Source organism: Mastigoproctus giganteus, chromosome 1 (genome assembly GCF_048544385.1).
Source record: "Mastigoproctus giganteus isolate SK-2022 chromosome 1, ASM4854438v1, whole genome shotgun sequence".
In the NCBI taxonomy this organism is placed as follows: Eukaryota; Metazoa; Arthropoda; class Arachnida; order Uropygi; family Thelyphonidae; genus Mastigoproctus; species Mastigoproctus giganteus.
In genome coordinates this window covers 126,153,210-126,176,051 of record NC_143575.1, presented here as the reverse complement: position 1 = coordinate 126,176,051, position 22,842 = coordinate 126,153,210, and the positions used below count along the sequence as shown (strand labels likewise).

At 37.2% G+C, this 22,842-nt stretch overlaps 1 protein-coding gene across 1 annotated transcript in view; it reads right to left on the bottom strand.

Moving 5' to 3' along the window:
• Nucleotides 1-22,842, bottom strand: part of Uggt (UDP-glucose-glycoprotein glucosyltransferase) — an 820,111-nt gene that overhangs the window by 526,469 nt on the left and 270,800 nt on the right. Inside the window, exons 17-19 of the mRNA XM_090386735.1 lie at nt 10,234-10,317; nt 1,639-1,719; nt 1,401-1,524 (exon numbers count right to left, since the gene is read on the bottom strand). Of these exons, the coding sequence (XP_090242861.1) occupies nt 1,401-1,524; nt 1,639-1,719; nt 10,234-10,317 (289 nt within the window). The remainder of the gene's footprint in view (nt 1-1,400; nt 1,525-1,638; nt 1,720-10,233; nt 10,318-22,842) is intronic.

Here is a 22,842-nt window from a genome sequence, read left to right as displayed (position 1 = left end):
ACTGACTGGATGTAAAAAATAATTTTGCAAAGCCAATAATACTACAACAAACGTAAATGTGATATGGTATCAACAGCTTTACAAAATTGTTTTATAAATTAAAGGAATATGGCAAGTTGCACTGTCTATGGATAAAAGGGCGCTTTAGTGGTAGATGACAAAGAGGACTTATAAATGGCCCCTGCTCTTTACGGACTAGCCAGATGAGTAGAGGACCTAGAGTTCTGTGTTGGACTCCTTACTATTTTTAATACTTATTAATGATATTAATGTAGGTATTTCAAGTTTAATGTTGATACAAAGTTGGGCATAGTGCTTAAGGTGAAATAAGCAAACAGTTCAGATGATCTAAGCAAATGAGCTGGAATATCAAGCAAGTGAAGTTTAATATTCATAAATGCTCGGTCCTGCATCTGGATAGCAGTTGTAATCTCAGAAAAACACACCAAGTGTTATAACACACTGAAGGTAAAGGTAAAGAATGAAGACCTAGAGGTAACTGTTCAATCAGTTACAATCCTTGTATATCATTGACAGAATCCACATGAGCTATTCTAGCACCCTGTTTGCTCTGTTTGAAGAACAGTGAATTATATACAGTACAAAGAATTTTACCAATGATATACAAAGATTTTTCCACAAACAGGTGATCCTGTTGTATAAGCCAATGGTAAGGCCACATCTAGGATGGATTTTGATCTGTTGGAATTGATGCAAAAAACAGCAAAAACTTTAGTTGTTGCTCTTCTAGTCAGGGCAACAAAAGGGTACACTGGGAAATTAGCGACATGCAAGGAAACCTGAATGAAGTGTTCACTTAAAAAGGGTTAAGAAACTAAATTATGATTGCACTTCAACTCTTTTCCAGTGATACACACAAGAGAACATACATTTAAGCTGAAAAATGATGGTTGCAAAATAGATATGTAGAAATTTGTAGAAGTTTGTTCAAAGAGTAACTAACCGTTAAAATGAACTGTCACCCTACTGATGTCAATGTGGGTAGTCTGAATAAATTTAAAGAAGGTTTGTGCAAATTATTGGATGGAACTGGCAAATGGAATGTTTTTTTTTTTTTTTTTTTTTTTTTTTGGTTGGTGCTGTATATGCCTTGCTTTCTTTCATCATTTGCCAATACTAAAACAAATTCCCAAACTGAAGGATAATTTATGGTAGGGGTATTTTATAGCTTTTATTTAGTTTTTGATATTATGATTTATTTTACTAAATTTTGTAAAAAGGGATAAAAGATGACCATCAGACAAAAGGGTGATTTTGAAGTGAGTTTGGGTGCTAATTTAAATTCACTTCAAAACTGAGGAATGCAGCACAGTATTAAAAAAATAATAAATAAATTGTGTAGACATCCTTAATATTCAAATTCCAATAAAAACACTTACTGGTATGTCCAGTTAAATCTATGTAGGTCCCACTAGAAGATAAAATTCGATGATTTAACCGTGGCATTACATTCTTCTGCTCCATCAGAAAATCCACCACATTTTGATAGTCAGACAGTTCCCCCTATTAAAATATAAAAATAAGGTAAAATATTTCGAAAACAAAACTATAAATTATTTTAAGTACTGAAACAATTTAATTAGGAAAAATTATTTAAATGAAGTAATATATACAAACCTTGTAAATACTTTTTTGAATAAAAGGGGTCTGTCTCATTATCTCTGTTAAAATAGCCTCTTCAAACATCTCAGCATTCAGCTAAAATAAAAATCTGAGAATATAGTTCAAAGGGTGCATTTTAACAATCTGAAATGATAGATATTAAACAGTTTTGATTTGGGATTTTATAGTAAGTCTGGATCAGAACATATCAGAAAATGACAACAAAGATAATACTATAGAAGATTTTTTTTTTTTTTTTTTTTAAATTTTAAATGGAATTTTATTCTAATATGAATTATCACCATATTCAATTAAATTTATTATGAGAAGTTTATTTCCTGCAGTAAAAAACCAAAGCAATTCTTTATGAAAGTAAAATGTGTTCCAATACACAGCCTATCCAAAAACCTCTTTTACAAAACTAAAACAGTGTGAAAAGGATACATGGTACTAAATGAAATCATGAAACGATATGAAATCAACATGAAATCCAGGTGAAGAGTATACATTCAAGTTTTAATTTGAGGTGTTAAGTGTGGTCACTTCCAGTTACCCCGCACATGTCCAACCTAAAATACACTTATTCCCATATTCGGCATATATCCCTTGTGAAGATTGCCCTTTCAACAAGGCAAATTGCTTCACAAATCACGAGTCTTGGTCTGTAGAATTGATTGAGGAGCTTTCAATGTTGGATGATAATCATATGCCACATCGGTAACCTTTCTCTACATACAAATATGACTCATCTGAACCCTTAAAATCCACAGTGGCAGATGTTATTGAAAAATCAAAGACTATAGGAGATGCCTTGAAGGTAAAAGGTTTCCACAACTACACAAACTCATGGGACTTAATAAAAGGGTACTGCACACATCTGCAGAAAATATCATGTAGCAAGACCCATTCACAATCATTCATAACAAGTTGCATAGCCTTGGGTTGAATAGCTGGAAATAAACCCAAAATCACAGTTATCAAATGGCTTTGGAAAAGTGCCATGGAGTGACAAATTTCATTACTCAATGCTTCATTCCACTGAATATATTTGGGTGTGGCAATTTCGGAGTACACTGTCACATGCATGAAGTTCTGTGGCAAGGTCTAATGGCAGCGTGCAAGACCATGAATTCCATGATCTACTTGGAGATCTGGGCAATCATGCACTATCTAAACAGAAGTATTACTACAGTAAAGGATCATTCAGCATGACAACACTCCATATCATACAGTAAGATATTTACAGAAATGGTTTATTAACAAAGATAAAAAAAGAAAGCTTGAGTAAACTGGACTGGTGGCTAAGAGTCTGGCCCTTGGCTCCATTGAACACCTGAAGATTGAGTTCCAGATTATGTTGCAGCAAAAAAAGACAGCCGTCTCCTACCCCAGCTCTGGATGTTTCTCTGCAGAAGGAATAAAATTAAATTCGGGTAACACCCATTTGAAGTTGAAACAATACCCTGGAGAATTGAAGCAATCACCAAGGCAAAAAGTGGTCCTGAACACATTAGTTTTAGTGCCCAAACAGTGCTGCTACAACACTGTGGCCATCAGTGTATAATAGAAAATTCCGCCCCATCAAAAAAAAAACAAACATATACTTGGACATTTTTAGTGAATCCTGAGGTCCTGGGATCAGAAGACCCAAGACATGACTAGCATTGCCTTGGCAAAGGACCAGTTAGCATGGAATAAGGGATATACATATACATTAGTGGTCAGGGCAATGATAAGAGGAAGCAAGTTTACACAGCATCAGCAATAAATACTTCCTTTAATTTATCCGTACTGTTTGTCCCAGTTGACATGGATGGAACGCTTCCACTTAGTATGGTTGGCACAGTCTGCTGGAGGAGTGAGCCCTAGTTCCTGCATATCTGGCCGCACTCTGCTCTCGATTGTCATCTTTGGCCTGCCTCTCCTCCTTTGACCTGGAACTTGGCAGCTAAGCACATGCTTGGTAATATAAACTCAGATAAACTCGTGCCGCTAGACGTACCCCCACCATCTAAGTCTGTTCTCCCTAATCTTCAAGTTCGTGGGTGCAGTTTTCATCTCTGTGTCACATTTTCACTCTGCCTTCTATCTCTCAGGGTTATTCCCAAACTCCACCTTAGCATTCTCATTTCTGCTGACATTAAAGCTCGTTCTTCTTTTCTTCTGACGGCCCAGCACTCCAAGCCATATAACATACATCGCCTTACCACCTGTTTATAAATTTTGGATTTCAGTTTAGTTGGTATCTTCTCGTCTTTCAGAACATCAGACATTTCCCGCCACTTGGCCCATCCAGATTTTATTTGACTCTGGATGTCCGGTTCACAGCTGCCATTTGTGACTAGCACTGACCTGAGCTACTTGTAATTATTAACCCTATTAAGCTGTACGTTGCCAGTGCTGTCTCAGTTGACAAAACACTCCATGTATTCTGTCTTGTTCCTGTTAACTTTTAGACCTTCCCACTCTAGAACTGTTACCCATCTCTCTCTCTCTCTCTCTCTCTCTCTCTCTCTCGATCCTGGAAGACAACGGCGGAGATTGGTTGCAGAAAGGATAGATGAAATTCATGAGTTTGTGGGTAGTAAATGGATGGCCATTGCACAAAACAGAAGGAACTGGAAAGTTTCTGGAGAGGCCTTTATCCTGCAGTGGATTGAAAATGATGTATAAGCTTGCTTTCTTGCATCATATGCCTCAACTAATGCTAATGGTCCCAGTAGTGTGCATGTAGGGATGGGAGGGACACCACCAATTCACATTATGTCAAGGAGCTGGGTATATTCTATGTGTGTTTCATATACAAAAATTTTAACAATTCAAACATGTCCCTTTCCCCAACTTTTACTTTACTGATGCATAATGAACAGTCAAATTAATAGAACAAACTTATCTGCAAAAAGATCTAAACCTTTTTATTGATTCATTTTATAACTGTTAAAAGGAAGATTGTTTTTACAGGAATGGGATTCAATTAAATAGAAACGGTATAAGAATATTTGCTTATGCTATCAAGGGAGTGTTAGATGGGTGAAAAAACTGCTGGCTTGGGGGATTCACAGAATAATAGATTAATAGCAGCTGCAGCCAGAGATGAAAGTGATTCTTGCAATACTTCTATTGGAATGAGCAGCTGCCTGGAAAGCTAGGTGCAGGGGATTTCAAGGACTGCTGGAAATCACCATGGAACAAGTAAATACATGGGCTGTGTTAGAGTAACTAAGAATAAGAATAGGTGCATGTATATTTGCATGTACACCAATGCTAGAAGTATAGTAAATAAATTTGATGAATTTGAAGTGCTGGTCAAGACATCAAAGGCAGATATTGTTGGGATATCAGAAAAGTGGTGTCACACAGATATTAGGAATACAGAATTGGAATGTGGGAGTAAAATTTGTACAGAAACACAAATTCTAAGGAAGTAACATCCAGTTGACATGGATGGACAGTGCAGTGTTGAGTAAGTATGGTGTGACATAAACACTGGGAGAGCAAAACTGAGAGTAGGAGTGTGTTATAGGCCTAATGGCTCTCGTTAGTACAACGAACAACTATACAGAGATACAGAGTGGGCCAGTAAATCAAATTGTCTTATAATGGGTGATTTTAACTTCCCAGATATAGACTGGAACTTTTGGGTTGTTCACTCACAGACTAGCAAGACTTTGTGGATTTATTGTATGATTGTTTTCTGCAGCATCAGCATGTTCGAGAGGCAACTGGGAGTAATACTCTTGGTCTGATTATTTATCAGCAGTGATTATTCATGAATTAAGAATGTTCAAATAAAGGAACCACTAGGTGGCAGTGATCACAATGTACTGATGTGGGATTTACTCAAAGACGCAATTATCATCAGGTGAAAAAGGAAAAGTTTTTACTTCCGTAAAGGTGACTACGTGTAGTCTCGAACAGTTTTTAAATTCTATACGGTGGGACCAACCGATGATGCTGCCAACAGCAAATTCTAAATGGGATGCATTCAAGGAATTAATCTTGGATGCTATTGGGCTTTTCATGCCAACTAACAAATACTGTTCAAGGTTTATGTCTAAACCTTGTTCTAAATGGACGTCAGATGAACTGATGAGACTCGTGGCAGAGAAGAAAAATGCACGAGACGCAAATAAATTATCAAGATACACAGGTGCCTATGGTCGATATAAGATAGTCTGTAATCAAGTCACAAAGGAGGCAAGCAAAGGCAGATTACGAGAAATATTTGGTAAAGGATACAAAGAAAAACAGTATAGACTTCTTTACTTATGTGAACTCTGAAAGGAAGAGGATGAATCAGATTGGGTTCAACTTGATATCGATTGTTGGTGATCCTGCTGAGGTAGCTGACAAACTGAATGAGTATTTTGTATCTACACTCACACATGAGGAGTTATTAAGGGAGGAGAATGCAGGTAGTTTATCGAACTGTAACAGAGAGCTAAAGTATTTTGTAATAATTAAGGGCAAAGTGGAGAAGAAATTGTTGAAGTTAATCATAAGGAAGGTACCTTGGGTTGATTGGATCTATCCAGTTATATTAAAGGAGGCAGCAAAGGAAGCAAGCAAACCTTTAGCCATGATTATGAGGGCATCCTTGGACTCAGGGAAGGTCCCCACGGCCTAGAGATGTGAAAATGTATCATCAGTTCACAAAGGGGGATCGAAAGGTGACATGAGTAATTACAGGCCTGTTAGTTTAACTTCTGTTCCTGGGAAATTAATGGAGGCACTGGTTTTAAAGAAGCACTGCAGGATCATCTAGACAAGACTTCAGTTATAGCTCGGGCACAGCATGGGTTTGTTAAGGGGAAGTCTTGTCTGACCAATTTGATTGGATACTATGATGTGGCCACAAAAGAACGATGCAAAAAATAATTTTGATATCATATACTTGGAGTTCAGAAAAGTTTTTGATACTGTTGCACATGGAAGACTACTGTACAAGTTGGAGCAGTATGGCATTAAGGGCAAGTTGCTGCTATGGATAAAGTGAAGGTTCAGTGAGAAAAGACAGAGTGGTAATCAACAGACACTGCTCTTTGTGGACTAATGTTATTAGTGGCGTCCCCTGGAAGTCCATGTTGGGCCTATTGTTATTTTCTGTATTTATTAATAAAGATCAGGCTTAATGTCCAAGTTGCAGATGATACGAAGGTTCGTAGGGTTGTTAATGAAAGTAAGGACAGTATGCTACTGCAACAGGATCTGGAAAAGTTGAGCAGATAGGCTGAGAGGTGGAAATTGAAGTTTAACATTGACAAATGCAAAGTGCTGCATATGGGTAGTCGTAACCGCAGAGTAACATATCAACTGTGTAGTACTACACTCAGGGTAGCGGAGAATGAGAAATACCTGGTAATTGTGTAGTCAGATATGAAGAAGTTTTCTGAGCAGTGCAAAAAGGCTGCAAGAGAGCAGCTTTTTTGCACTCTTCATGGGTTCTTGTCAATGATATATAGGAATTTTTGCTAGCAGGGATAAAGAGGCGATTATTCCCATGTACAAGGCAATGGTCCGGCCACACCTTGAGTACTGCATAGAGGTCTGGACGCCTCATTTTAGAAAGGATATAGAGCTGCTGGAACGAGTACAGAGAAGGGCAACGAGATTAGTGAGTGGGAAAAAGGGTTGCTGTTACCAAAAAAAGACTTAAGTTCTGCAATTGCAGAGTGTGGAGACAAGGCACCTGTGTGGTGATCTGATTGAGGTGTATAAGGTCTTGAATGGTTTGAGCAAGCTCACTGCTGATGAGATTCCTTGTCTTGCTCAGATTCCACACTTGAGGGGGCATAAATTCAAATTGAGAAAAGACAATTATAGAAGAGATTTGCCTTTAGCCAGCGGGTGGTTGATTGCTGGAACAAACTTCCATCTTTCATTGTGGAAGTTGGAAGCTTAAATAAATTTAAGGCTGAACCTTTTTGTTCTTCAACAACAAAAAAAAAAAAAAAGAAACCAACCCTAACCCGTTTCATCTTTTCCTCATTAACAAACCTTTAATGTACACATTCTATGTCAGTGATCCTCTAGGCCAGCGATTCCCAACCTTTTTGACCCGCGGAGCCCTTTTTAGAATCAGTTTCTATGGAGGAGCTCCTTAGGCCTACTCTATGTTTTCAAGCTTCAAGCTAATGGTATTTAAGAATAGTGTTGGGGGGGGGGGGTTTGTTGTTGTTGTTTGGTTTTTAAGAGCATTAGCAACTAAAGCCACATTGCTCGGGGGGGGGGGGGAGATATATATAATAAGGGAATGTAAAGCAAAGAGATATTTAAACAATTGTACAATGTCCATGCAATAAAATTATAACATAACATAATAACATAAATAAATACGTAATATTACGTATGTATATATACGTAATTTTAATAACATAAAATAAATACGTTATTTTATGTTATGTCTCCGCGTCCACTTCCCAGGGGCTCCGCAGAGCACAGGTTGGGAACCACTGCTCTAGGCAACCCCTCACAATTGGTGATAAGCCCCTCTCCCCCACTCTCTCTCTCTCACACACACACACACGCACACACATTATTTGGAATTAAAAGAATGTGAAATGAGATGACCTCCTTTAGTTTCTATTCCACTTTTGCTTGATTGGATTATTTTTATCTTCTGATCTTGATGTTTGCTCAAATTGTGTCAGTTTAATTATTCTTGTAGCGATGAAATCTTTTATTCCATTCACTCCCTAAAATTTCATGTTTTATCTTTTAAAAAATGTTCAGTTTCTCTTTTCTACTTGAGCTCAGACAGAGCCATGATGCAGCCACACACCCTGCATCACACAATACGCCATTAAAAAAAAAAAAAAAAAACTAGAGCTGAAAATGTTCTCGAATCAGTGAATTCCCTCTGCTACTTCTCAAGCCCATCTCCAACTTTTTTGATTCCATCAAAACAGTTTTGCTTTTGTCACTTATTTAACCCTCTCTTGGTCCAAAATATTAATTGTAACACATATAGAGAATAGTAAAAAAAAAAAAAAAAAAAAAAAGAGACATTGAAATATGCAGAGAACATATCATGCATAGCAATTCATTAAATGAATAAATTTGCAAAATTATAAAGGACTAGAAAAGAATAGTGTTTCATCATTTTCCACATGAAAATATATTATTAATCACAGTACAAACAAATTTAATATTTCTATAATTATAATAATATAATTAAGAAACATGAACTTTACCATCTTATTCAGGGTGCAGTCATCATCAGATTTGTGAAGAGCCAGAGACTGCCCAGGATGGGAAATATTATGAGAAATGACAGTAGAACAACTAACAGTATAATGAAATGGAAACCTACTGGGAGGAGGGCGAGAGGACAACGACGTAATAGATGGATGGATGTAGAAGAGGACAAAGATCATGAGAATAAGAAGTTGGAGAAGCTTGACTTTTGGGAGGGCTTATTGGTGGAACATCGTCGAGAAGGCTAAGACCCACCCTGGGTTATAACGCCAGAAGATAATTATAATAATGATTTAATTTCATGTTTTTAACAAAATACTAATGCACAAGCTACAACTACAGAATTTCATGTGTTGTGTTTGTAGTCTAAGTTAGTTCCCAATTCATGAAAAAAAAAAACTCTTGTACAGCAAAATTAATTATGGTAAATTTCACAGGAATGCATAAATCATTTTGTCAAAATTTCATTCTACAAATATTCCTGAAAACTGTTTCAAAAGAAACATTATTTGTTCAAATAAATCCTGCTGAATTTTGTTGCATTTTTATATGTAGTAGTAGTGATACCAACTTTAAAAAATCAATAATAAATAAATAAATAAATAAAATGATGAAATATGTGTACTATAAAAATGAAAATATTTTGTTTGCAGACTATCACTGAAAGCCTATTTTATTTATAAGTATCACACATTCAGAAATATTATATAGTAGATCTATCTTACTGTTATTTTTTACATATTAATACATCAGTTTTTTTAATGCTTAAACTTTTTATCATTAATATGGAAATTCAACTTGAGTACAAATGAATCATGTATGTTCAGCTTGCACCAAGTTGAATATGATTACTAATTCTGATATTTTTTTTGCTGAATGAGCAACTTCTTGTTTGAATATAAGCAAAAGAACTAGAAATCATGAATAAAAGGCATGTTTAGTTAATGCCGTCAATTTGAGCATTTTTATTTTAAAATTACTATAAAAATTAGAAACAAAGGGGAAAATAAAAAACTTCCCATATCCATATTTACAACTTGGGCTTCATAATTTCCAGAAACTTTTTTCTTCTCTTGTAAAACCAGTACATTTAGGTACATATTAGGGGCATAGCAGGGTCAGGTGCCACCGATGGCTTCCCACATAGATTTAGATACAAGTAAACTTTGAAAATTTTGTTTTACTCAATTTTTGGTCAAACTTATATTCAAATGAGCTTTAGAAAGCATTAATAATAAAGTCAGCTGGGATCTAGAAATATTTCTGTTACAGGGAAAATTTTGTTAAAATGGTATTTATTGCACGGAATTTTACATACGGTTCTGAGATTCTTGTTTAGTAAAAGAGAATTAAGGTAGTAATAAATTCTTATCTTGTTACTACTTTATACAACTTACTCAAAAGAAAACAAACCTGATTCTGCTTAAGTATTATTCCATTTATAAGCACTTGTGGTGGAGCTCCAATTCCTGTTCTATTCAGGTAGTCCCAAGCTAGCTAGAAAATGAATAAAGAGCTTTAGAAAGCATTAATAATAAAGTCAGCTGGGATCTAGAAATATTTCTGTTACAGGGAAAATTTTGTTAAAATGGTATTTATTGCACGGAATTTTACATACGGTTCTGAGATTCTTGTTTAGTAAAAGAGAATTAAGGTAGTAATAAATTCTTATCTTGTTACTACTTTATACAACTTACTCAAAAGAAAACAAACCTGATTCTGCTTAAGTATAAATTAGCAAGTATCCTATATTTGCTTTATAAATCTGATGTTTAAAGTAAAACCAGTACAGTAATAATTTTGATAATACTTTTTAGTTTATCTTTCTAGTTAATGCATGTTAAGAAGGCTATAACATCTGGCTAATTTCAAGTACAATACTCATAACATTTCAGAACCCATCAACTGGAAAGGACAGTCATCAAGAAATGAATGCAACACATCGCAAGTATTCTATGCAGCAGATTAGAGGGGCACCATATGACACGATGCCACAATTTCAGAAACACAAATTTGTAATCCTTGTTTTCCCTCTCTGTGCATCTGGACAAGGAGATGTTATAGGATTTGTTTATTAAAATATTTTGTATAGTATAAAGGATGTCTCATTTAAGGACATGATTAAACAAAATGTGATAGGCTGTAAATAATATTTGCTCAAAAACACATTAAGCAAATTAATCACGGTAATAATTTTTGTCTTGGCTTCTGAAGGTTGCATTCTGCCAAGATCCTCAATTCAATTGACGAGATTCAAAAATAATTTTGATATCATATACAGTGGATTCCAGTTATTTGGGCCAACAGTTAATCGGCACAGTCATTTATTTCTGGAAAATCTTAAAGAACAGAACCCAACCAAGAAAATAGCCAGAGTTTACTTCGCTTAATTGGGACAACATGCCGTTTAATCGGGGCAGGAGACCGCAGCACTGGAGATTACCCTACGATTGTCTCTGACTGTACACGTGGTTCGGTCAGATTTCTGGAGGTCACAACCACAAAACAATTAGCAGTCACCTGTTTATTGGGCTTTTCTGTTAATGCATTCTATCATAAATGGATAGTAAAGTTGATCTTACTGAATTTGTGATAATACCGACAGCTGGAATTCTGTGGGTTATTATGGTGAAATGTGTTCACACTTCCATGGAATCTTCAATCATATAAAAAAATTAATTTTCACAATCTTCTCTTCATTACCTATTTTTATTACTCAGTTCTCACTTGCGCATATCGTGTTAATTGCAATTTGTGTGTGCAGTGTTCTTTGTTACTGATTGCTTATCTTTTTACTGTTTTAAATTTTAACCCCCATCCACAAATGTCAGTGAACTGAAATATCAACTGGTTAGTATGTACATATTACAGTACGTATTAATTATTCTGATTATCACTTATATTCTTCCGATTTTCATGTATCATTTAATTTTTTAATTGGTAAGGTAATAAAAGGTAAATTTGTACTTAATATATCTTTACTTTTATAGCCTGTGGATATTCCAGAGGCTATAACGTGATTTGATTGTACAGTGAAACAAATGTAAAGCGGGGATCCATTGTATTTTTAACTATTTACGTGAAACTTCAGATAATTGGGGCAGCCGCTTAATTGGACCTAAATGCACTAGTCCCGATGTGTCCCAAGTAACTGGAATCGACTGTACTTTGATTTTAGGAAAGCTTTTGATACTGTTGTACATGGAGCCTGTTGTACAAAGTGAAGCTGTATGGCATTAGTAAAGGCGTACAATGCAAGAAAGCAAGCTTATGGAGCATCAGAAATAAAAAAAAAAAAAAACCCCTCACATTTCACCTCTCCATTCGTTCCAAATGCCTGTCCACCTCAGCCTTAAATTAATTTAGGCTATCAACTTCCACAACAAAAGATGGGTGTGTTACACCAATCAACCACCCGCTGGCTCAAGGCAAATTTCTATACATCTATTCTACAATTGCCTTTCCTCGATCTGAAACTGTGACCCTTCAGGTTCTTCAACAGAGCAAGAGGAAGAATCCCATCAGCATTCAGCTTGCTCTACCCACTCAAGGCCTTATACACTTCAATCATATCACCTCACAGGTGCCTACTCTCCAGGTGTTGCAATTTCCAGATCTTAAACCTTTCTTGGTAAAAGCACCCCTTTGTTCACCTCACCAATCTTGTTGCCCTTCTTTGTGCTCATTCTAGCAACTTTACATCCTTCCTAAAATGAGGCCTCCAGACCTGTACACAGTACTCTAGGTGTGGCCTGACCACTGCCTTGTATAGCGGAATTATCACCTCCCTGCCCCTGTTTGCAAAATTCCTTTATATCATTCACAAGACTCCATGACCTGCCCTGGCAGCCCATGTGCACTGCTCAGCAAACTTCATTGCATAATTACCCTCAGGTCTTTTTCACTTTCCACTTCCCTGAGTGTAATACCACACAGTTGGTACATTTCTCTTCAGTTATTGCTGCCCATATGCAGTACTTTGCATTTGTCAATGTTAAACTTCAGTCACATTCTCACACTTCTCAGCCCATTTTTCCAACTTATCTAGATCCAGTTGGAGTAGCATACTGTCTTTACTGTCGTTAACAACTCTGATAACCTTTGTATCATCTGCAAACTTGGACGTTAAACCTTAAATATTTTCATCTATTTCACTGATAAATATACAAAACAACAATAATAACATTTCTGTTATTAGTGTTGGGCCCTGGGAACTCCACTAATAACATTTGTCCACGAAGAGCAATGTCCATTGATTACCACTCTCTGTCATTTCCTAATCAACCATCCCTTTATCCATTGTAGCAATTTACCCTTAATGCCATACCTCTCTAATTTGTACAGCAGTCTTCCATGTGCAACAGTATCAAAAGCTTTCCTGAAATCCAAGTATATGATATCAAAATTATTTTTGGCATTCAGTTCCTTTGTGACCACATCACAGTATCCAATAAAAATGATCAGACAAGACCTCCCTTTAACAAACCCATGCTGTCTTGTATAGATGATCCTGCATGCTTCTTTAACCAGTGATTAAAGTATTTTCCCCAGAACACAAGTTAAACTAACAGGTCTATAGTTACTTGTTTCACCTTTTGAAACCCTTTGTGAATAGGTGATACATTTGCATACCTCCAATCCACGAGTACTTCCCATGAGTCCAAGGAAGCTCTCATAATTATGAATAAGGGTTTGCTTTCTTCCTTTGCTGTCTTGTTTAATTTAAATAAATAAATTTTCTGTTTATACTCCGGCACGACAACCAAGTCAATAGAGCTTACAATAAATCGTCAATACAAATATTTATCGTATTTAGTAGTCACGGGCTTGAACCCCGGTCCACTCAAGGAACGCATGTTATGCACTCTCGCTCCTGACCACTCGGCTATATTAGACCTTAACTGAATAGATCCTGTCCACCCCGGGTGCCTTTTTTATGTTTGACTTCAACAATTTCTCCTCCACTTTGCTCCCGGTTATTACAAAATTAATTAGCTCAATGTTAGAGTTTGATAAACATCTGGCACTCTCCTCATTGAATAACTCCTCATGTGTGAATGTAGATGCAAAATACTCATTCAGATTATCAGCTACCTGATCATGATCATACTCAGGTATCAGGAGAGATCAGGAGAGAGAGAGAGAGAGAGAGAGAGAGAGAGAGAGAGAGAGAGGGTGCTGACTCTCTTTAAAAATTACAGCTGTGAATTACAGGCTCTGAAAAAACGATAAGTGTTTGCCATTTTATTTACCTAATTGTTATCTTATATTGAACTTTATAAGTAGCCATATAGTTCTAGATAAGCTGGTTATTTTAATTTTTAATTTAGATAAGAGTTTTTGTAGATTACTACTTAATATACGTAAAACTGTTGTTTTGTTCAAATCTTGCAGCCATTGTTTTTGTATAGAGAGGTAGGGGATTAAAATTTTTAACTGTCGTAACTAGGTAGCTCTAACGTAAAATTATATAGCATAATTCGCATCCCTGCATTTAGTATTCTATTAGATAGTGTAGTATTGACAATTAATTAATTCAATTTATTCATCTTATTAATTTTTATTATTATTATTAGGATATGGTGCAAGGAAGCCTAAGGCTTATGCTGCACTGGACAAAAAAAAAAAAATTCTGAATTACCCAGAGAGAGAGAGAGAGGACAAGAATCAAAAGGGAATCACCAAGAAAAAGAAGAATGATGATATCCAGCTCAGGACCCTGGGTGTGCCAAGCCCATACTCACCAGATGTGAGCCCCTGGGGTTGTTTTTAAAATAAATATCATGCTCCAGACTAGAGCAGAAAAGCAACGGGCACAAAATGGCAGGAGTGCTGTAACTCGGAGGAGAACTGAGGGGGGGGGCGATTCGCCAACCCATCACGGCCTAAAAAAATGTGCAACTTGTGAAATGCTTGCCAAACTCCCTCGAACAGAATATGATCTAGCCAAGGAGGATGTCTTTCCGTGTGCCAGGTGCAGAGAATGTCTAGAAATTAGGCATCAACTCAGCGTTCTACTGGGCGTCTCTGAGAGCTTAAGGTGTAGGGTAGATGCCCTCAAAAAAATTAATGAGGGGGCAAGTCAAGCTCTCACAGCTGCCCAGCTCAACGTCAGAGCTCACTCCTGGACATCAGGCAACACAGCGGCAATCTCCAAGACAGAATGCACTGGTCCCACAGGAGTTAGTTATCGTTGGTGACTCTATTGTCAGGGAGACAGACAGGGAATATATTGTGTAAAAAGGATAGATGGAATAGGACCATGGTATGTCTGCCAGGGGCAAAAGTTGATGACGTTGTAACGCATATATCATCTTTTATTCATTTTTGTTGTACATGTTGGCACCAATGACATATTAAGAGCAGGAGATCTGCAGATTTACTTAACAAGTACAGGTCAATGCTGCAAAAAAGTGTTGAATTAGGGTTATATTTGAAAGTGTCTGCAATTCTGCCCAGACATGATAGGAGGGAGTACATTGTGAGAGCCTTGTCAATCAATTCGGCCCTGTAGGAAATGTGCAAGGCTCAAGGGGTAGAAATTTTTTCAGCCTGGTCTCTGCTTGTTGACAGAGAGACTGCTACAGGGATGGGGTACACTTAAATAGAAAGGCTGCAAAAATATTTGCTGATGCTGTCAAGCAGTGTTAGGTGGCTTGAAAAACTGCTAGCTTGGGGGTGATTCACAGACTAAAAGATTAAAAGTAGCCGCAGGCAGAGATGAAGGTTATTCTTGCACTACTTCTATTACAATAAGCAGAGGCGTGGAGTGAGGGGTGTTGGGGGTTTCAGGGACTAATGGCAGCATTGTGAAACAGGTGGGTATATGGGATGTGTTAGGATAACTAATAATAAGAATAGGTACATGTATACTTGAATGTATACCACTGCTAGAAGTAAAGTAAATAAATTTGATGAATGTGAAGTGTTGGCCAAGACATCAAAGGTGGATATTGTTGGGATAGCAGACGTGGTGTCACACAGATATAAGGAGTGTAGAACTGGAATTTGGGGAGTACAATGTGTACAGAAAGGATAGGAAGGGAGGTGTAATGTTGTTAATTATGAAAAACATAAAATCAAAAGAAGTGCATCCAGTTGATATAGATGAACAGTACACTGTTGAGTCAGTTTGTTGTGACATAAGCACTACGAAAGCAAAAATAAGAGTAGGAGTGTGTTATAGGCCTAATGACTCAAATGAGTACAATGAACAATTGTACAGAAAAATAAAGTGGGCTAGTAAATCAGAATGTCTTATAATGGGGGATTTTAACTGCAACTTGTGGGTGGTCACTCGCACACTAGTAAGACTTTTGTGGATTTATTGGATTGCCCACCTGGCTATGGAGGCACCCTGCTTTTGGCACCAGTAGCATTGCAGTGCATTTGTGTGTACAGTCATATCTTTCAGGTCAGATGTCTACTGGTATTAGCTTTAATGGTAGTTAGACTCTGTGGTGTATTAAACTTTAGCACTAAGCTATGCATGGAGAAGGAAAGGAAGAGATTTCAGTTCTGCCAAACTAAGACCTACTTACTCCCAGACTACTACTTTAGACATTCCAACTGAAGGCAAGGTAAAGAACAACTTCACCAACTTAATCAGATAAACACAAACTATAACCACACTACAAACTTTAAACAAAAGAAAACAAACAATAAACCTACCTACTAGAATTTCACTGTTTGAATGCATGATTAGGTAAGTCAGGGAAAGAAAATATTTAGTGTTAGTTGCTTGGCATTTAGCAATTCCATTACTGGTCACTTTTTTCTCCCTTATTGTTTGGGGTGTGTCCAGAGCTCATTAGATGTGCCATTACAGCTGTAAAGGTACAATCATATAGAAAGCAGGTGGCCTGCTTTTTTGCATACTGTGTTTTCCTTAAACTAGCATGTAAAAAAAAAAGTTTTTTTTTTTTATTAATAAACATGTATACCTTTTATATATATTTTGTGACAATTACTGTTTTTTTTTAAATATTAAAAACATGGGTGACTTTCAAAATGTTACATACAGTTCTACAGCTGACAGCAGACATTTTCTCTTTTCCCTGTGGATGGATGAATTAAAGGCTAGAGGATTGGTTTGGATAAGTGGACTAATTTATTGCTTTTGCTTAATTTCTTTAATATTTTATAAATTAATAATGGTTGTTACATGATCCACATTGAATATATTGTTCATCTGAGTATCATGACACAGATAGGTGGGCAATTGCCATGTAAGTCATTACTTCATTGCTTTCATAGCCTGTAACACATACAAAGTGTGGCTATTAAATAATGAAACCATTGCAATAAAATAAATATAATGAAATATTTTATACCTTACAAGCTATCCCATCAAAATGATTATCTGTGGCTTGACATACACCATTCCATACATTTCTGGAGGTCATTGTCTGTAATCCCTTTTAACACTTCGGTCATTTTTTGCTGAATGTCTTCAATGGACCAAATATGGGTTCCCTTGAGTACACTTTTCAGTTTAGGAAGAGAAAAAAGTCACAAGTGGCTAGGTCTGGCAAGTAGGGTACATGTTCACACACAAGGATTTGTATGCTGGATGATTGCCCCTGCAATTAGGACACTGCGGAGCCTGTGTCTAGTATAAGTTTTGTAACCACAGTTTGGACATGTTGCATCTCCATGGTATGCTGTCTGAGTTCTTTGGCCAGAAACTGGTGAACAAAGACCATGGTGCACACTGACGTACTGTCTTGATGGAGCATCCAGTTATCTTTCCACAATTCAGGTCTCTTCCTTTGAATTTTTACATGGACTTCAATGCATTATGTTTGATTGACAGTCTGATTTGATGGGATGAATTTAGTCATAATAATTCCTTTAATATCAAAGAAAATAAGATGCATGGTTTCCATTTTTTATTTTGGTATTCTTGCTTTTTTGGAGCTGGGGGATTGTTCTGTCTTCTACTGCAGTGACTATCTTTCAGTTTCTGGGTCATACTGGAAGAGTCAACTTTCATCGCAAGTAATTACAGTACTCAAGTTCAGATTTCGTTAAATTTTTTTCAAAATATCTTCACAAACTTGGAGTCTTCACATTCTTTGATCTCCATTCAAAATTTTTGACACCACTGCGTCACACATTTTTCTCATGACTATATTTGTTTAGGCATGAGAAAAGTATTAAAATTTGTTAAACTGCTTCTTTGTTCATATTGAGTTCTGATGCACCATTCTATCAATGTCCTTACCCAGTGCACATTTTCATCAGTTTTAATGGACACCAGATGGCCTGGTCATTCATCATTTTCCACATTCTCTCTTCCTTCTAAAAATCTTTTATCAGATAGAACATGCAAGCACTTGACACAGTATTTTCCTCATAAACTTTATGTAATATCTCATAACTTTCAGTTGGTGTTTTCTTTAGTTTTGTTAAAAATTTGGGTTGATTCAATTCTCTGTCATTTTTCCAGTACACTGCAAAAACACAAGGTAATGAAAGCCCATCTCACTGTAAAGCAAATGAACATATTAGAATGTAACTTGCCAGACGGAACTAGGAAAAGGTTCAAGGTCAACTGTTGTGCCTCAATGCCTGATTTAGGACCCACAGAGCAGAAAAATCACAGCAAACTGCTCTGGTTCAAAAGGATTTGGTTCTACTGGGAGTTCCATTATCAGAAAATGAATAATAACATTTTCTGTAGTAAGGACAGGCAGACTAGAAATGGGACATGTCTGCTGGGAGCAACAAATGATGACATCACCAAGGAACTGTCATATTTTAAGGCTAGTAAAGAGAGGATAAATTACTCACGTAGGGATTAATGATATTACACAGAGAGAGAGAGAGAGAGAGAGAGAGAGAGAGAGAGAGAGAGAGAGAGAGAGAGATGATTTGTTGAATAAATATGGGACCATGCTGAAAAAATAATGTCACAATTTTGGTCAGAATGTATCAGCATCTGTAATTCGGCTCAGGCATGAAAAGAGGGGCTATACGGTGAAAGCCCTGTAGATTAACTCAAAACATTGGAGACTGCAAGTGCTGCTTTTGCTTGTAGAGACAGGGAGGTCATAATATGATCCCACTGTATAAGGCAGGTGTAAGATCACACTTGAAACACCACGTTTAAGTGTAGGAGTGCACCTAAAAAAAAAAAAGACATCAAGCTTCTTGAAAGGGTACAAGGATGGGCAACATGCCTGGTGAGACAAAAGGTTGTACATATGAGGAAAGACTGAATAAGTAGGCTACTAGGTTACAGAGTTTGGAAACTCGACACCACTGAGGAGACTTGACTGAGGTGTATAAGGTTCTGGGAGGTGCAAGTAAAACAAACTGGCAGAATTTTCACTGTTATGAATGATTCCAGAACTACTAAATTCAAATTACAGGGGAAGAGGTTCAGACAGGATTGCAGGAGGTTTTCTGGCTAGTACAGCAAAAGCCTAGGGCTTCCTTGTGCTGTACCAATTAATACCAATACAATAAACCGTCTGCTTGAGGATTTTTAAAAGTGGAAACCTTACTTGTATGTGTACACATACCTCAATTCACATGTACAGACTGGCACATCTGATAGCTTCTAGTAACATGAGTTCCAAGTATTGACAACAGGCATGGGTCAACCTAATCTTTACATGTACACACATTCAACAGCACATCCTCATCCTGGAAGATTGTCTTTTCCTCCAATGTCACTAGCCCTGATATGTGGTGGTAGGAGTGGTACTGGGTAGCACCGAGAGGTAGTGGTATGACTGTTCCATGGCTACATAGTTGCAGAGTTTTTATTTTTCTAATATGTTGGGTACAGAATGTGTAATAGTGATAACTTAAATATAAGTCTTATAATAATAATTTTTATATTTTTCATTTTACTAAGGACAAAGTCAGGCGAACGTGGCCAAATATGGACACACTACTCTGTAGTTTTTCACATAAACTACCAGAAATAAATAGAACCATATCGTCTTCCTGCTCAATGATTTACTAGTTTAACTTCCTTTGTAACATTACTGATAACCATAAACAGACAGATGCAAGGTTAGATAATTTGTTTAAAATTCTCTATATGTCTTATTTGGTCTTTAGATTTCTTCCTTCATTTTTAAATATATGATATTTTTATCTTACACCTGCCTTATACAGTGGGATTATAATATGTTTGTGCAGTGTTCAACATATGTGCGAATATGTAATTCAAAGCATATATAATCCATGTGGTCAGAGAAGTGGCAGCTCTGTTTTAGCCCTGGCAGCCCAAAGTCTTGCACTTGGGGAATAGCTACCCACAAATAAATTATGCACTTGGTGGGGTTGAATTAAAAATAGTGAAGGAGGAAAGGAATCTGGGAGTTACAATATAGGCAGATATGAAGTTTTCTGAACAGTGTAAACAGGCAGGCAGGAAAGCCCATGGTGTTCTATGGGCTTCTATCAAACATTATCCTGTAGAGATAGAGAGGTCATAATCCCACTATATAAGGCAATTGTAAGACTACATTTGGAATACTGTGTTCAAGTATGGAGATCATATCTGAAAAAAGACATCGAGCTTCTTGAAAGGGTCCAAAGATGGGCAACTCGAATGGTGAGATTGGCAGACGGATGACCACAAGAGGAAAGACTTCGATTATATAGGCTAGAGAGCTTGGCAACCAGGCACCTCAGAAGTGACCTGATTGAATACCTACCCACAAATAAATTATGCACTTGGTGGAGCTGAATTAAAAACAGTGAAGGAGGAAAGGGATCTGGGAGTTACAATATAGGCAGATATGAAGTTTTCTGAACAGTGTAAACAGGCAGGCAGGAAAGCCCATGGTGTTCTATGGGCTTCTATCAAACATTATTCTGTAGAGATAGAGAGGTCATAATCCCACTATATAAGACAATTGTAAGACTGCATTTGGAATACTGTGTTCAAGTATGGAGATCATATCTGAAAAAAGACATCGGGCTTCTTGAGAGGGTCCAAAGATGGGCAACTCGAATGGTGAGATTGGCAGACGGATGACCATAAGAGGAAAGAATTCGTTTATATGGGCTAGAGAGCTTGGCAACCAGGCACCTCAGAAGTGACCTGATTGAGGTTTATAAGGTTCTGAGAGGGATTAGTAAAATGCATGAAGGTGAAATTCTCACTGTTATAATTCCAAAACTAGGGTTCATAAATTAAAATTACAGGGCTTGAGGTTTCAGATGTGAATGCCACATCAGACCCAATGTGGGCCAAGAAAACATTCCCCACACCATAACACTGCCCCCACCACCTTGCATAGTAGTCATCGGACATGACGGGTCCACGGATTCATGTTGTTTTCGCAAAAATTCTGAGCCTTCCATCAAAATAATGCACCAGGAACTTCGACTCGTCAGCCCAAGCAACTGTTTTCCAATCCTCGATAGTCCAGTTCTGGTGTTGCTGTGCCCACAGGAGGCATGCTCTTTTGTTCTTCAATGATAACAAAGGTATGCAATGTGGCTGTCGGCTGTTGTAGCCGATTCACGACAAAGTGTGACTAATGGTCCATCGCGATATTTTGTTCTACGCACCAAGGTTGCATTTTGATGTGATGTGCAACATTGTGGCCCATCTGTTTGCTTGCACAATTCTAGCCATCTTCCTCTGACCTCTCTCATCAAAAATTTATTTCGATTTCAGCAAAGCTTTTGACTCAATCCCACATGAGCGGTTTCTTTATAAGCTGGAACAGGTTGGAATCACTGGGAAAATCCTTAGATGGATAGCAGGATAGCTTCAGGGCAGGACGCAGAGGGTTGTGATAAATGGCTATTCCTCAGATTGGGTTGATGTAAGAAGTGGGGTTCCCCAAGGATCAGTATTAGGACCACTGTTGTTTTTAATTTTCATAAACAACATCGATGAAGGGATAGAGGGTGTAATATCTAAATTTGCAGATGATGTTAAAATTGGTAGAGTAGTTAATGATCACTGTCAAGCTGACCTTCTTCAGAGAAAGACCTAGATAGACTTCAGGAATGGTCAGGAAAATGGCAGCTATGCTTTAATCCAACAAAGTGTAAGGTATTACATCTGGGAAACAGTAATCCCAAAATAACTTATTCACTCAGTGGAGTTCAACTAAACCCAGTACTGGAGGAAAGGTACTTGGGTGTTACGATACGATCAGACATGAAATTCTCTGAGCATTGTAAACAGGTTGCAAGGAAGACCCATGGTGCCCTATCGATGATCTATCAAACTTTTGCAAGTAGAGATAGGGCCGCGATAATCCCATTATATAAGGCTTTTGTTAGACCACACTTGGAATACTGTGTTCGAGTATGGAGACTGCACCAAAAGAAAGACATCGAGCTTCTTGAAAGGGTGCAGAGACGGGTAACTCGCCTGGTGAGATCGGCAAAAGGGCGTCCAAATGAAGAAAGACTTCGAATATGTGGGTTGCAGAGTTTGGAAACTAGACACCTTAGAGGAGATTTCATTGAGGTGTTTAAGGCTCTGAGAGGCATCAGTAAAATGAATGAGGACAAAATTTTCAAGATTATAAATGATGCTAGAACTAGGGGACATAATTCAAGTTACGGGGGGAAATGTTTAGATTGGACTGCAGGAAGTTTTATTTTAGCCAGCGAGTTATAAATTACTGTAATAAGTTGCCTTCATGGGTGGTAGAGGCCGACAGTTTGGGGAAATTCAAAGGTCATCTGGATAGTACTTTCGGGTAAGGGAAGCAATAGGATGATAGGTGTAATTTCCTTTTCTTTTATTAATTATTATTATTTATTTATTTGTTGTTTTTTTTTTTATCATTGTTTTATTCGTGTGTTTTTTTTTTTTTTTTTTTTGGCTGGTGCAGCATAAGTCATAGGCTTTCTTGCACCATGTGGCTATTACTAATACTAATAAGTGATTTGCTTCCACAGGAGTGCCGCTGAGAGGATGTTTTCTGTTTGTTGCACCATTCTTGATACACCCTTGAAACTGGTGCATGAAAAGTTCAGAACTGCCATTTCAGAGATGCTTTGTCCAGCACATCTTGCACCTACTACCAG